This window comes from Hemitrygon akajei, unplaced genomic scaffold (genome assembly GCF_048418815.1).
Source record: "Hemitrygon akajei unplaced genomic scaffold, sHemAka1.3 Scf000062, whole genome shotgun sequence".
In the NCBI taxonomy this organism is placed as follows: Eukaryota; Metazoa; Chordata; class Chondrichthyes; order Myliobatiformes; family Dasyatidae; genus Hemitrygon; species Hemitrygon akajei.
This window is the reverse complement of record NW_027331948.1, coordinates 4723328-4740185: the sequence shown is the minus strand read 5'-3', so window position 1 is coordinate 4740185 and position 16858 is coordinate 4723328. Positions and strand designations below refer to the sequence as shown.

General features: G+C 44.2%; 1 protein-coding gene across 1 annotated transcript in view; it reads left to right on the top strand.

Moving 5' to 3' along the window:
* The window catches only part of LOC140721831 (uncharacterized), a 56562-nt gene extending 40010 nt beyond the window's left edge, over positions 1-16552 (top strand). The window contains exons 13-15 of the mRNA XM_073036640.1: positions 5516-5551; positions 7914-7946; positions 15926-16552. Of these exons, the coding sequence (XP_072892741.1) occupies positions 5516-5551; positions 7914-7946; positions 15926-15977 (121 nt within the window). The 3' untranslated portion in view covers positions 15978-16552. The remainder of the gene's footprint in view (positions 1-5515; positions 5552-7913; positions 7947-15925) is intronic.
* The last annotated feature ends 306 nt before the right edge of the window (positions 16553-16858 follow it).

Sequence of the window (16858 nt, the reverse complement as noted above, 5' to 3'; positions counted from 1 at the left end):
GAGTCCTGGAACGTTGAATCTTTGTAGGCGGAGTTATGAAACCGAAAGGTTATAAACAAAAGCTATTTGGGATGCATATACGGAACTCAAAATAGTAGCCGTGTTTTTGAGATTGCAAAATCAGCTAGAAAATGAGTATTATAAGTGTAAACTCTCATTTATAATGAAGGTCTTAAATATGTAAGGTGATTGATGAAAAAGGTTGGTGTGGGATAACAACACAGGGTATTTGTCGATCGCCTAAGAGATGGCTTTTTTAAGCAGCTGTAGGTTACTCAGGGAGAGGCAATATTAGATTAGTTGTTGTGTAATAAACCAGGCCTTATGAGGGAGATTAAGGTAGGACAAAAAAAAACCTTCAGGAGAGAGTGCTCATAATATGATTGAATTTATACTACAATTTGAGAGGGAGCAGCGTAACTCACATGAATCAGTATCGCAATGAATTAAAGGGATATAGAGGCCCATGGGAAAGGAGCTTCCCGAGGTGGATTGGAGGAAGATACTGGCTGACTTGACGGGAAATCAGAGATGATGTTTCTGGTTTTAATTTTCCAAGGCACAGGACAGATGTGTACCGCAGAGGAAAATGTTATCAAGTCGCACGGCTAGTCAACCGTGGCTGACAAAGGGCGGTAAGGATTGCATTACAAAAAGGAAAGGACATATGAGGTAGCAAAAGTCAGCGGTAAATTGGATGCTTCCGCTGTTTTTAAAATATCCAGCAAAAGGCAACTAAAAGTGATAAAAAGGGAAGAGATGAAATTTGGTGGCATACTAGCCAATAATATAATGCACGATACCAAAAGCTATTTTCTTCCCGGTTACGTTAAGAGGTATTCACACGGACATTTGAGACGGAGAAGCTAGAGTCATATGTATCATCATTACCACGGCGGAAATGGAATTGCAGTGGCATGAGAGAGGAGTTGGCTAAAATTGAATGGAAAGCTGCACCGGCAGCTTTGAAGGCAGAGCAGCAATTGGCTGGCATTTCGGAAAGAAATTAGGAAGGCGCGGGTTATATACACCCTTCAGAGGAAGAAGCATTGTAAAGTAAATGAGTGACATCCATTTCTGTCAAGAGGCGTCAAAAGCAACACAAAAGACAAAACGAGGTCTTATAGTAGAGCAAACATTAATGGGAAGTTAGAGGCCTGGGAAAATGTAAAAACCAGCAGAAGAGAAATAAATATTAATTGAAAAGAAAAATTTGGAACGCGAAGACGAACTACCCAATAATATTAAATACGATGTCAAAGGTTTATTCAGATGCATACTGTGTACAAGAGTGACGGGGGTGGATATCGGACTTTTGGAAACAAAGCTGCAGTGTTGGTAATGGGGGACAGGGAAAAGGCGGACGAACTGAACAAGTATTTTGCATCACACGTTACTGTGGAAAACTTCAGGGGATAGAGAGTCACAGCGGGCAGAAGTGTGAGAAGTTGCCATTTCAAAGAAGAGAATTCTAGGAAAGGGGTAATGTGGATGTCACCTGTTCGGGATGGCATACATTCTAGGTTTCTGAAGAATAACTGAAAAGATTCTGGAGGCATTAATTATCCTGGTTCCGAAATAAATCCTCAGACATGGTTGCGGAGGAATGGCAAATTGCAAATGACACGTAACTCCTCAAGAAGGGAGAGGCGTACATTTAAAGAAATTATAGACAGGTTAACCCGACATCAGCGGTTGGTAAGGATGTGTTTCGGCGAACTTTCAGGCCCATGATAAAATAGCCCCTGATCAGCAAGATATCCTCAAGGGAACCTCCTGTTTGAAAATCTGTTGTTGTTTTTTTTTTGAGAAAATAAGAAGCAACATAGCCAGAGGGGGATGATATATACATAGACTTTCAGAATGCCCTCAAAAAGGTAGCGCTCGTGAGTTTGCTTAACAACGTAAGAGCCGATGGTATTACAGAAAATATACTATCATGGATAGGCAGAAGGCAAATTGTGCGAAAAAAGGCAACCTTTTTTGGTTGTCTGCAGGTGACTATGGTTGCTCCTCAGGAATCAGTGTTTGGAGAGCTTCTTTTAAAGTTTCGTGTCATGAATTGGATAATAAACTGATACCTTTGTGGCGAAGTTTGCAGATGATACGGAATATGTAGACTTTCAGACAGTTTAGAGGAGATAAGTGGGCTAGGTAAAGATTTAGACAGTTGAAACGAATGCACAAACAAGTGGCAGATAGAATACTTGTCAAGAAGTTGATGGTTATGTAACTTGGCAGAGGAAATAAATGGGTACGTTACTTTCCAACGCAGAAACAAAATCAAAGATTTGAGGTGCAAAGGATTTCGGGTGTCCTTGAGCAAGAATATAAAGTCAAGTTTCCTTGCCGAATCGCAGTTGCGGAAGGCAAGTACAATGTCAGCAATTATTTCAAGAGAAGTAGCATAGAAGAAAGCAAGAACGTAATATTGAGCTTTATAAAGCATTGAAGAGGACTCACTTGGAATTGTTACGTAGTTTCGTGCCTCTCTTCTAAGGAAGGATGTGTTGACATTTTCGAGGATTCAAAGGACGTTCAGGAAAATATGTCTGGGATTGGAAGGACTGTCATGTAAAAAACAAACAGGAGGAAATCTGCAGATGCTGGAAATTCAAATAACACACACAAACTGCTGGTGGAACACAGCAGGCCAGGCAGCATCTAACAGGAGAAGCACGATCGACGTTTCGGGCCGAGACCCTTCGTCAGGACTAGCTGAAAGGAAATTTACTAAGAGATTTGAAAACGGTGGCGGTAGAGGGAAATGCGAAATGATAGGAAAAGACCGGAGTGGGTGGGGTAAAGCTGAGAGCTGTAAAGGTGATTGGCGAAAGTGATACAGAGCTGGAGAAGGAAAATGACCATGGAACGGGAGGCCTCGGGAGAAAATAAGAAAGAAAGAAAGGAAGGAAGGAGGAGGGGAGCACCAGAGGGAGATGGAGAACAAGCAGAGTGATGGGCAGTGAGAGACAGAAAGAGAGAGAAAAAGAAACAATTAAATATGCCAGGGATGGGGTAAGAAGGGGAGGAGGGGCATTAACGGAAGTTAGAGAAGTCAATGGTCATGCCATTATGTTGGAGGCTACCCAGCCGGTATATAAGGTGTTGTTCCTCCAACCTGAGTGTGGCTTCATCTTGACAGTAGAGGAGGCCATGAATAGACATATCAGAATGAGAATGGGACGTGGAATTAAAATGTGTGGTCACTGGGAAACATCTGATTGTTCTTGGCCTCTCCTCATTAGAGTTCAGAAGAGCGAGGGTGTCCGAATTCAAACCCATTGAATGTTGAAAGTTTTTCAATAGAGATAATTTGAAGGTTTACGTCCAATTGTGCCGGAGTCTAAGACAAGAGGAAACAGCAGAATAGAGGGGTGTCCTTTAGAAAGTAAATCTGTGGACTTAGTTGCCACAGGCAGCTGTTGTGCCGAGTTATTTAGTACATTTCAGACACAGCTACACTGAATGCTGATTAGTCAGGACCTGAAGGGATACGTGAAAAGACAGGAGATAGTGCCCGAAAGGGAACACAAAATGGATCAGCTGTGATAAAATGATGCAACAGACTCAATGGACCAAATGGGCGCATTCTGCGCCTGTACCTTACGGTCCTCTGCTCTTCTAATCTTCTCGTAATGTTACAGCCAACAGACAGATAAACGACCACTGAACCGAATGAACAACACGTGGAAAGCCAAAATGGAAAATAAGAAATCGTAATAATAACAGCTGACTAAGCCATAAATATCGATTATGGAGATTATCAGATACAGAGTCATTGGAAGTGTCCATAGATTGTGAGAACAGTTTAGCAATGGGCGAGTGAATTGAGTGAAGTAATCTCTTCTGGTTCGAGAACCTAATTTCCAGGAGTAATCGTTGTCCCTGAACCAGGCTATGAGGTTTGTCAGGTGCCTGTTCCTTCTTAAAATATGACAGCAGCGAGAATACAGCCTGAGCAGACTTATAGGGATCCTCGATGATGGATGCTGATTTTCTGCCTCAGCCTCCATCCAGAAGTTTTCAGCGGTTGAAGGCGGCGTAATATTCGTGATCGACTGGGTGGTGTCCACTACGTTTTCAAGGATATTCCGTTCAAGGGCATCGGTCTATACACAGCAAGGTGTAATGCAGCCAGTTAAGATACTCTAACTACACACCTATTGAAGTCTGTCAACATTTTCAGATGTCCTGCCGAGTCTTCGTGGGCACTATCCTGCAATCAACCTTCGTACCATTATCAAATTTCCTAACTCACTGTTCCACCTGCTGATCTAAATCATTTATAAATATCACATGGAGTAGGGCTCCAAACTCAGATCCCTGCGGAACGCCAGTGATCACCGAACCACCCGCAGCTTTCTGTGGGCCACCAGCGCAGCGCTCTCACTTTCGGTACGAGTCCACCATGGGGATACAGTAATTTTCCAAGCTCTTGGAAGTACTCTCAAGCAGCTCAGCGTAGCCAAGGTCGGATAACTGCCCACGAAGCAGCTGCCGTCTTCCCCGCTCCCCTGGTCAAAAGCGCAGTGTCACATTCACCATTTATAATCTTCTGATACTTTTCCTAACAATGTCTCGACGATGTATTCCGCTGTGCCTTTCTGAAGCCTGACGTGAAGTCAATCTAACCCAGGTGATTTCCTCACTTCCACACTGCTCAATCCTCCCACCAACTGTTTTTTTTGTGATGGCCGTAATACTCGCTCTGATTCCGATATCTCGTGCATTTCGAGCATATTACTGAGGTCTTATTGAATGAAAGCAGCTGCTCAGTACACAATTCATCCCACAGTAATTTTCCCTGTTCTCCGTTCCAAACTCTTCACCGTCAATTTCAATTTTGTCAAATATTCCTTGGGGCCCAACGTTTGTTTTCTTACGTAAAGGTATGTATCTTGTGGCCCCTCTGGACTGCACACTTTCCACAGCTGTGGTCTCCCCTAATCATTCGAGCCAATGCTTCCACTCCCTGTAGATGCAACACGGGAATTTTGCTCACACTTTTGTCCTTTTCTATGAGAACCAGAAGATCTGACCCAGGGTAACACTACCATTCTCTGCCCACAACACTGATGCCTTCCTATCCAATGTTGTTATACTTACCAACTCTAGAAAATAATCAAAATGAAATACAAAGGTGTGCGGATAACTTGTCTACTTAGTTTTCTATTAACTAATGACGTTATTGGAATACTAATGACGTATGCCATTCATGTACCTCCCACACATAGCCCATAATGAATTATGTAAATAAAGAATGCGTATTAACAATATATATACAGTTTTAAGAAAATATTTGCAACGCGCTCGGTCTCAGAAATCCTGCGTTCCCTCAGCCTCTCTTTACTTCTGAGTCTCCATAACATATGGACCCTCTGTACCGTCCCATTTAAAGGCAGCACCTCAACCCGCACCGTGCACTGAGAGAAGGCTGAGTGAACACTGCACCGTGTCTCTGAGCGTTTTTCACTGAACCATTTTTATTAACTTCTTCACGTCCTTCAAATAGGAGATCCTTCTGGGGAACAGAAGTCTCTATGGGCGGGTAAGTGGAATTCGAAAGCTGTGTCTGTGAGGAGGCGTCAAATGAACCAAAGGCATCGCGACATCGGGTGTGGTTCCATGCTGCTGGAAGGGTGGCAGAGACAGAACATAGAACACAGGAGAGTACAGTATTGCAACAGGCCCCTCGGCAAACAATATGGTGCCGAACTGAAGAGTAAATAAAACCTCTCCTAAACCAAATCCCTCCAACATACGCAATGTCCATAATCTTCCACGTTACTCACAATCATGGGGCTTCATATCTAAGCGTCACTTATAACCTCTGATTTATTTGCCTCTACTACCTCACCAGACCGTGCAGTCCAAACATTCACCAATCTCTGGGTTAAAAAAAGTTACCCCTCACATCACACTCGAACCTACCCCCTCTCAACCTACAACCTCTGATATTAGATATTTCTGCCCTGGGAAACAGATACTGTGTATTCCATCTATGCCTCTCATAATTTCTACTCAGCCCCTCCGCTCCAAAGAAAACAACACAAGTTGTTGTATCTCTCAAGTTAGCACATGACCTCTGAACCAGGCAGCATGCTGGTAATCCTCTTCTGCACCTTGCCCAAAGCCTCAACATCCTTCCCATGGTGACAAGACTAAAACTGTATGCAATTCTCTAGATGCGGCCGAACCAGATGTTTATAAACTTGCAATATAACCTACTCGCAATTATACTAATTCCTCAACTAATAAAAGCGAACATTGCTTAAACCTCCTTAATCGCTTTATCGTACTTTATACCTGTTACCGACGAGCTCTCAACTTGGACCCCAAATTCTCCCTAAACTCAACAAAGTTATTGGTCTTTCCTTTTGGAGTGTACTTTCTCCTAGCATTTTCCCTACCAAGGTGCAACATCCCACATTTATGTGGGTTGAACTGCTTCTACCATTTTTCTGTCTATATCTGCAACTGATCTATGTTGCGCTGTACGTTTTGCAAGTCCTTCTACACAATCCACAACTCCATCAATTTTGGATATCATCCACAAACCTACTAATACACCTGTCGATATCTGCATCCCGGTTATTTATTCACACCACAAACAGAAGAGGTCGCAGCCCAGATCCTTGCTGTGCCTCACTAATTAAAACTCCAGGTTCAATAAGGCCATTCAATAATTAATATCTCACTGGAATGGAACTAACCTGAGCCTCAATGGTAAATAGTTTCCAGGAATTCCCTTTTTTCGCTTTTCATGAAGATGTAAAACTTTAGCCATTCGCCTGTCCTCTGGCATCTCGCATGTTGCTAGAGAGGATATTTTTCCAAGGATCGTGCAATCCCGTCTCTTGCTTCCCTCACTAACCTATGGAACTCCCATCATGTCCTGGAGACTTATTCACCTGAAAATTCATTCCGAGGCCCGAGGTGTTTCTCCTAATTTTGCTCTAAACACCTAACATATTTATAAACAGAGCATCAATCTGCTGCTCCTCCATGTCTTTTACCTAGATAACTACGGAAACAAAATACTCAGTGAATACGTCACTCACATTTTCCGCATTAAAGCAAACCTAGCCTCCCGCCACTCCGAAAAAATTCAATAATCATACACTGTCCATAGTCATTCGTTTGTTCCTGACATTTGTATGGAATGTTGCTTAATTAAATTCATCCTAATCCTGCTTGCCAAGGACTTCTCACGTCCCAACTTGGTTCTCCTCATTCTTTTTTTCCCTACATTACTGGCTTCGTTATACTCCTGATTTGCTCCGTTTGATCCGAATTTACGGAGCTTTACTTATGTTAGCTTTTTCACTTCGGCACCTCCTCTCGTTGGACGGTGCACATATTCATTTAATAAAGCATCCAGTTAATACATTCTCCCCATCTAATCGCCTTGCATTGGGAATGTACATTTTTGTATTGGGGAAGTTGAAATTTCCAATGAGATCAAAACTTTAATTTTACACAGGTTGTTGCGTTCATTACCTGGCTGTTCATTAATGTTCTGGCAGCTAATGCAGACCCTGTACTGCAAACCAATCAGTGTGATCGCACGCTACCTATTCCAGAAGCATCTCTCTTCACATTGCTCCTCCGAAGAGTGAAACGGTGTAACTGCTGCATCGTGTGTGTATGTGAGAAGGGAGGTAAGCTGGGGCAGCGCCCACAGTGAACTGCAGCAGGGTTCTCTGGTTTGGAGTAAACTAAGGAAAGGAGTTTGGTTGAAGAGTTGAACTTGATGTTAAATCCGGAGGTCCAACGTGTCCCGGTGCTGCCTCTGAGCACATCAGGAAGGGATCAGTGTTGAGTGTGAGTGAGATGTGGATTGTGGATTGTTAACTTCACGATGTCGGGCCATTAATTACTTTTTCTTAATTTTCCACCATCTCCATCAGGGTATCGTATGACTTCAGCTCGATGCCGGCAGGGTAAGTGGCATTGGAATGTTGTGTCTGTGATTGCGCTAGTTGATGAACCAGAGACGTTACAGTACCAGGCTTGTGCTCATGCACGGTAGGGGATGAGGAGAGCGGGGTGTGGGGAGCGCTACGGTGGCGAGAAAGAGAAAAAAAAATCTCCTCACTCTGCTCCTTCGAGGGAAGGAACGGTTTTGAACAGCTTCCTTTCGCTGTTTAGTGAGTCCACGAAACTGGTGTGGTCAGTGACCCCTGTCCCTACCTTGAGCTCCTGAAACGTTGCCCAGGCATGATCTTCCCTATTATAAACTGTGCGGACCATCCTAGTTTATCACGTACGTAGATAAGAAAACATTGACCAGGACAGCTCTTTGTTGGCCCTTTGGTCCTTGATGTTTTACCGACTCTAAACTTGCTCTCCTCCAGAGCCTTCTATTTCTCCGTTATCCGTGTGCAGAGAGAGTCTCTGAAATGACCCTAATGTGCGTGTCTATACCACCACCATTGATATTGCGTTTCACACACTCACTACTATAGGTAATAACGCACCGCTGGCTGCCCCTATACATACCCCCAAATCGCTTTAAAATTCCCTCCCCTTGTCAAACCTATCCACTCTACGGTGTAGTACAAAATTCCAAATGTGGTTTAACCAGAGTTTTATAAAGCTGCAACAGTACCTTGCGGCTACCGAACTTGCTCCCCCGCCGATTTATCCCAAATCATTCATACACATCCTTAACTACCCTATTAAATGACGCGGAAACTTTAAAGATTAATTGACGTCAAGGCTGAAAGATCATCTTCTCCTCAATATTTTCAATTACCCTGTCATAATCCATGGATTCTGCATTCTAATTCGACCTTTCTAAGTGCAATTCTTCTCTCTTCCCCGTACTCAACTTGACTCGCCATTTCTCAACCCAGCTCTGCATTCATCAATGCCCAATTATAACCTGCGACAACCCGCCACATTATCCATTACCATCCATATTTTGCCTGTTATCTATGTCTGTTCATTTCCTCATCAAAATCATTTGTAAAATTCAAAAAGACCAGGAGTCTCACATCAGAACTCAACGGAACACAGAATCTCACTGAGCTCCATGTGGAATAATCTCCAAATGCTAGCACACTCTGTCTTGGGCAAGCCAGTTCCCTACCTACACAGACAAGATTCTCTGGATTCCCTATCACATGACTTTCTGACTGGGCCAACAATGAGGAATCTTATCAAACCTCCTGAGAAAATATATGTATACACCATCATCGTACAAACCTGCAACCTGGTTTGCAGCACCCGGACGAATTTAATCACATTCTTGAGACACGACCTGCACTTGGCAAGACCATGCTGACTATCTCTATTCAGACTATATTTCTTCAAATGCCTACATATCTACTGCAGCAGTTTGCACACAACGACATAACCTTTAGAACCATAAAACCATAGAAAACTATAGCACAGTACAGGCCCTTCAGCCCTCCATGCTGTGCCGACCGACATAATCCTTAAAAAAAGTACTAGACCCACACTTCCCCATAACTCTTTAGTTTCCTTTAATCCATGTGCCTGTCCAAAAGGCTCTTAAATACCCCTAATGTTTTAGACTCCACCACCATCCCTGGCGAGTAATTGCAGGCACTCACAAAGATCTGTGTAGAAAACTTACCCCCGATGTCTCCCCTAAACTTCCCTCCCTTAATTTTGTACCTATGCCCTCTGGTGATTGCTATTGGTGCCCTGGGAAACAGGTACTGACTATCCACCCTATCTATGCCTCTCTTAACCTTGTAGACCTCTATCAAGACCACGCTCAGTCTTCTGTGCTCCAAAGTGAAAAGTCCCATCTCTGATAACCTTGCTTCATGTGACTTATTCTCCAAACCAGACAAAATGCTGGCAAATCTCCTCTGCACCCTCTCCATAGCGTCCACATCCTTCCTATAATGTGGTGACCAGAATTGAACACAATACTCTAAGTGCGGTCTCAACAGACATTTGTTGAGTTGCAACATGACCTCTCTACTTTTGAACTCAATCCTCTTGTTAATGAAGCCTAGCATCCCATAGGCCTTATAAACTACCCTATCAACCTGTGCAGCGACCTTGAGGGATTTATGGATTTGAACCCCAAAGTCCCTTTGTTCATCCACGCTCTTAAGTAACTGACCATTAATCCTGTACTCAGTCATCTGGTTTGTCCTTCCAAAATGCGTCACCTCACACTTATCCGGATTGAACTCCATATGCTATTTTTCTGCCCAACTCTGCAGTCTGTCTATACCCTCTGTTAACCTTCGACAACATTCAGCTCCATCCACAACTCCTCCAATCTTCGTGTCATCCGCAAACTTACTCACCCATCCTTCCGCCTCTACATCAAGGTCATTTATAAAAATTACAAATAGCAGGGGTCCCAGGGTAGATTCCTCCCGCTCTCCACTAGTCACCGACCTCCAGGCAGAATACTTTCTTTCCACAACTACCCCCTGCTTTCATCCTTCAAGCTATTTTATTTTATCCAAGCAGCCAAGGTTCCACTTATCCCATGCCTCATAACTTTCTGGATCCTTCTCTCGTGAGGAACGTTACTGCTCTATCATTCCCGTCGTTTTCCCTATTAGATTCTTTGAAAAAGCGGAAAACATTTGCAGCTTACAATCCCCCGGTACGACTGAAGAGGGTAGTAGGAACGCAAAGTCCATCGCCAAAAGCGCGCAATATCCTTCGGGTGCTTCCCGTAGAAAACTGGAGTATATCTCTTCCGGCACCAGGGATTAACTATCCTCAAGTTTTTGAAAGGATTCAGCTCATAAGACCGGAATATATAAGAGAGATTCGGCACATCGAGACTGCTACGCCATTCAATCATAAACTGATCCAATTCTTCCAGTCATCCCCTCTTCTCTGTTTTTACCCCATCCCCTTTGATGTCCTGGCAAATCCAGAATCTATCTATCTCTGCCTTAAATACACCCAGTGACTTGGTCTCCACAGCCGCTTGTGGCAACAAATTGCATAGATTTACCACCCTGTGACTGAAGTAATTTGACGGCATGTTAGTTCCAAAAGGAGGTCTTTCAATCCTGAACTAATGCCCGATTTTCCTAGATTCCCTTACCATGGTAGATAATTTGTCATATCTTATCTTTTCGCGCCTTATAATGTTCGACATGTTTCTATGAGATCCCACCTCATTCTCCTGAACTCCAGGGAATACAGCCCAGAGCTGCCAGATGTTCCTCATACGGTAACACTTTCATTGCTGGATTCATTCTTGTGAATCTTCTCTGCACATTCTCCAATGTCAGTTTATCCTTTCTGAAATAATGAGTCCAGAACTGCAGACAATACTCCAAGTAAGTTCTCACGCATTCCTTATAGTGCCTCAAAATCACATCCCTGCTCTTACATTCTATGTGAGGTGCGGTGCAATAATGGCAGGGGTGTTGTGGTGAGAGATTTTAGTTTCCCAAATATTGATTGGCATCTCCCTAGAGTGAGGGATTTAGAAGGGTTGCAGTCTGCTAGGTGTGTTGAGGAAGGGTTCGTGACACATTATGCAGATAAGCCTACAAGAGGAGAGGTTGTACGTGATCTGATATTGCGATATGAAACTGGTCAGTTGTCAGTTATCTCTGTGGGAGAGCATTTTGGAGATAGTGATCAGAATTCTATCTCCTTTACCATAGCATTGTAGAAGGACAGAAACAGACAAGTTAGGGAAACGTCTAATTCAACTAAGGGGAAATACGAGGCTGTCAGGCAGGATAATGGAAGCATAATTTGGAAACAGATGTTCTCAGGGAAATGTACGGAAGAATTCTGAAGCCCAGGCTACTGTGAGAAGCGAAGGAAGAGATTGATGCGCCTCTTGGGATGAACTTCGCATCCTCAATGGAGACGGGAGAGGTTCCGGACGATTGAAGGTTTGTGGATGACGTTTCCTTCATTCAAGAAACGGAGTAATGACAGCCCAGGAAATTATAGACCAGTGAGTCTTACCTCAGTGGTTGGTAGGTTGATGGAGAAGATCTTGAGAGGCAGGATTTATGAATATTTGGAGAGGTGTAATATGATTAGGAGTAGTCCGCATGGCTTTGTCAAGGGCAGTTGTGTCTCACGAGCCTGATTGAATTTTTGAGGATGTGACTAAACACATTGGAGCTGTGTATGTAGTGTATATGGAATTCAACAAGACATTTGATAAGATACCCCATGTAAGCATTACTGAGAAAATAAGCAGGCATGGGTTCCAAGACTGGCTTACCCACAGAAGACGAAGCGTGGTTGTAGTGGGGTCATATTCTGCATGGAGGTCGGTGAACAGTGGTGTGCTTTAGGGATCTTTTCTGGGAACCCCACTCTTCGTGATTTGTATAAATGACCTGGATGAGGAAGTGGAGGAATGGGTTAGTAAATTTGCTGATGATACGAAGGTTTGGGGCGTTGTGGATAGTGTGGAGGGCTTTCAGAGTTTACGCCGGGATATTGAGAGGATGCAATTCTGGGCTGAGAATTGGGAGATGGAGTTCAACCCAGATAAGTGTGAGGTTACGCAGGTAAGTTAATTTTGGTAGGACAAATATAATGGCAGAATATAGCATTAACGGTAAGGCTCTTGTCAGTGGGGGGGGATTAGAGGGATCTTAGGGTCCAAGTCCAGATGACACTCAAAGCTGCTACGCAGGTTGACTGTGATTAAGAAGACATACAGTGCATTGGCCGTCATCAACCGTAGCATTGAGCTTAAGAGCAGAGAGGTAACGTTGCAACTATATAGGAGCATGTTCAGACCCCACTTGGAGCACTGTGCTCAATTCCAGTCGCCTCGCTATAGGAAGGACGTGGAAACCATAGAAAGGGCACTGATCAGATTTACGAGGATGTTCCCTTTATTGGGGGTATGCCTTATGAGGATCGATTGAGTGAACTCGGCGTTTTCTCCTTGCAGCGAAAGAAGATGAGAGATGGACAGTTAGGTGTGTACAGGATAATGAGAGAAATTGATCATGTTGATAGTCAGAGAAATATTCCCAGGGGTGAATGGGGTAGTACAAGAGGGCATAGTTTTAAGGTGCTTGTAAGTAGCTACAGAGGAGATGTCAGGGGTAGGTTTTCATTCAGAGAGTGGTGAATGTGTGGAATAGGCTGCCGGCGGCGGTGGTGGAGAGGGAAATGATAAGGTCTTTTAAGAAACTCCTGGGTAGGGGCATGGAGCTTCGAAAACTAGGCTGTGGGTAAGCCTAGTTGGCTCTAAGGTAAGGACATCTTCGGCAGAGCTTTGTGGGCCGAAGGACCTGTATTGTGCTCTAGGTTTTCTATGATTATATGTTTCTGTGCCACGAGAAATGAATGTCAGCACAACATTCTCCCTGTTTAACAACCGACTCAACCTGGAGGTTAACCTTTGGGGTATCCTGCACAAGGACTCCCAGTTCCCTTGCATCTCTGCATTTTGAATTCTCTCCCGATCTAAATAATACTCTGCCCGTTTATTTCTTCCATCAAAGTGCAAGACCATAAACTTTCCAACATTGTATTTCATTTGACAATTCTTTGCCCATTCCCCCAAACTACTTACGTCTCTCTGCAAGTTCTCTGTTTCCTCAACACTACCCGCTCCTCTACTTATCTTTGCATCATCGGCAAATTTAGCCACAAATCTATTAGTACCGTAGTTCAAGTCATTGACATGCATTGTCCAAATTACCGGTTCCAACAGCGACACCTCTGGAACTCTACTGGTAACCGGCAGCCAGCCAGAATAGGATCCCTTTATACCCACTCTCTGTTTTCTGTCCACCAGCCAATTCTCCACCCGGGTTAGTAACTTCCCTGTAATTCCATGGGCTCTTACCTTGCTAAGCAGACTCATGTGCGGCACCTTGTCAAAGTCCTCCTGAAAATCCAAGTAAAGCACTTCTACTGTATCTCCGTTGTCTACCCTGCTTGTAATTTTCACAAAGAATTGTGCTAGGTTTGACAGGCAGGATTTTCCTTTCAGGATTTTCCTTTCGTGCTGGTTTTACCCTATCTTGTCATGTGCTTCAGGTACTCCGTAATCTAACCTCTAACAATCAATTCCAACAACTTCCCAAGCACTGATGTCTGATAAACAGGTCTGTAGTTTCCTTTCTGCTGCCTCCCACACTTATTATATAACGGACTAACATTTGAAATTTTCCAGTCATCTGCTACGATGCCAGAATCTATTGATTCTTGAAAGATCATCGTTAACGCCTCCGTATTCTCCCCAGCTTCTTCCTTCAGAACATCGAGGGTACAATCCATCATTCCAGGAGATTTATCCACACTCAGATCATTAAACGTCCTGAGTACCTTCTCAGTCGCAATTTTCACTGCACATTCTTCACTTTCCTGTCATTGTTGAATGTCCGGTATACTGCAGACGTCTTCCACTGTGAACACTGATGCAAAAAACGAATTCGGTTCCTCTGTCATCTCTGCATCTCTCATTGTAATATATCCCGCGTCATTTTCTATTAATCCTATATTTACCTTCGACTCTCTTTTACCCTAAATGTACTTAAAAAAGCTTTTAGTATCTTCATTGATATTAGTCATCAGCTTCCTCTTGTAATTCATCTTTTCCTTCCAAATGACCTTCTTTGTTTACTTCGCAAGTTCTTAGAAGTTCCCCAATGTTCTATCTTCCCACTAGCTGTGGCTACCGTTTATGCCCCCTCTTTTGCTTTTCCTTCGGCTCTGACTTCACTTGTCAGCCACGGTAGTGTACTTCTCCCCTTTGAAAACATATCGTTATTTTTCTTTCCTGCAAATGTCCCTTTCCAGTCAACTTCGGCCAGTTTCCCTCCCATGCCATTGTAATTTCCTTTATACCACTGACATACCGACACGTTGGATTTTATTTTTCCCTCTCAAATATCAACACGAACTTGATAATAATGTAATCTCTGTTTCCTCAGGGTTCCTTAACCTTGAGCTCTCTCACCACTTCCAATCATTGTACAACAGCCAAACCAGCTAGATCCGCTAGTGGGCTCAATAACAAGCTGTTCTAAAAAAAGGCATCCCTTAAACATTCTACAAATTCTCTCTCTTGAGTCCACCAGTACTGACTTGGTTTTCTCAATACGCTTCCATGTTAATATTCCCAATGATTATCATGACATTGCCTTTCTGACACGGATCTTCTGTTTCCTGCTGTAAATTGTAAACCGACACCCCGGCTGCTGTTTGGAGGCCTGTATATAACTGCCATTGGAATCTTTTACCCTTGCCATTTCTTAACTCAACCCGTGGAGACTCTACACCTTCCAATCCTATGTCACCTCTTTCAAATTATTTAATATTATTTTTATACACAGAGCCACAGCACCCCTTCTGCCTACTAACCTGTCTTTCCGATATACCGTATATCCTTGGACGTTCAGCTCCCAATGGCAGCCATCCCTTAGCCAAGTTTCAGAGATAGCCACAACGTCATGTTTGCCAATCTGCAGCTGAATTTTCAGGTAGTCCATTTTATTCCTTATGCTGCGCTCACTCATCCTACTTAACATCGACCTGTTCAGGCATATCAGCTTGTTCTAGTTGTGCTCACGTTTCTCAAGGTCTTTCTCAATCGTGAATACTGAGGGAAAGTATTCATTAATGACCTTTCCTACCTCTCCGAAACCAAGCCCATATTTTCTCTGTTATTCCTGATCTGTCCTGTCATGACACACGTAATCCTTCAGTTCCCACATACGTGGAAAACGCCTTGAATATTTAATCACCTTCCTAGCGATATGTTAACCGTGTCTGATCGTAGATTCCTTGCCCTCTCACTGTAGGAATGCGTTGCCCAGCGCATCTGTGCCGCCGGCTCTCCACACTCACCCGGCCAAGCACTGCCGCTTTCTGAGATCGGTTCTCTGCTGACCAAAACAATCCCGTCAATAAAGGGACAGCGGTTGCACTGAGGAAAGTTCCCCTCACCTCTCTCTGTTTTACCTTTCAGTAACGAGGTCTGGTTCGTTGCCACTGGCGAAATGGATTGCCCACTCATGTGAGGACGAGCCCTGGATCGCCCGCCTTGCTTCGTATCAATCACCGCTTTCGGCACGCTCTCCACTAACAACGTGTTCCCATACCGCTATTCAGTAATCACGGCACTGGCCTGTTCACCCAGCCTGGCCTCGGCATCCGGTAACCAACACGTGACGGATCATCACCCACTCTCACAGTAACCGTAATGTTGTTAGATTTGGTGACCTTTTCGAGGACTTCCGGCCACCATGGTCCTCCACTGACCCAGGAACATCGGACCGCGCTGATAAGGAAAGCAGCCCTGAGAAAACTGTGCCCGTGTCGGGAACAGACAGATGTGTCCTGCCACGGGGTCCTTTGCATTCCTGGTGCAAGAGTGAGATCCTGAACACATTATAAACCCCGGGCAACGCAGGTTGACGCGTAGGGTTTTGAGGGATGTTTGTGTCTCCTCGGGGAACTCAACTGCGGAAGGCCACTGGTCACTTCTGTCTCACCGCCCGGGTGTCGGCGCTGGAGCGGTGCACACACTGGGCAGAACGGGCAGCGGGTGTTCGATGTGATCTGCCGCTGTCTCGATGTAACTACAATAATTCTCCTCTGCTCTGATTATGGGAAAGGGTTACAGTTTTCCGGTGTTCACATTCTCTGGTATCGGTACTGTCTGTACACTATCCCGCTGATCGCCGACCCGCCGTAGTATAACCATTACTCCATCCAGCTGCATGACTCAATAAAGCTGACGCTGTTTGCATTAAACTGGTCTCCGTCTCTTGACAGAAACTCGCTGTATTCGGTACCGGCGAGCGTTTGGGAAAGTCTGTCAATCTCTACCCAGCGCATAGAGTAGCCTGCTCCCAGAGCAGACAATGCAGTGGCCTGAAACAGCCCATCCCACTTCCCT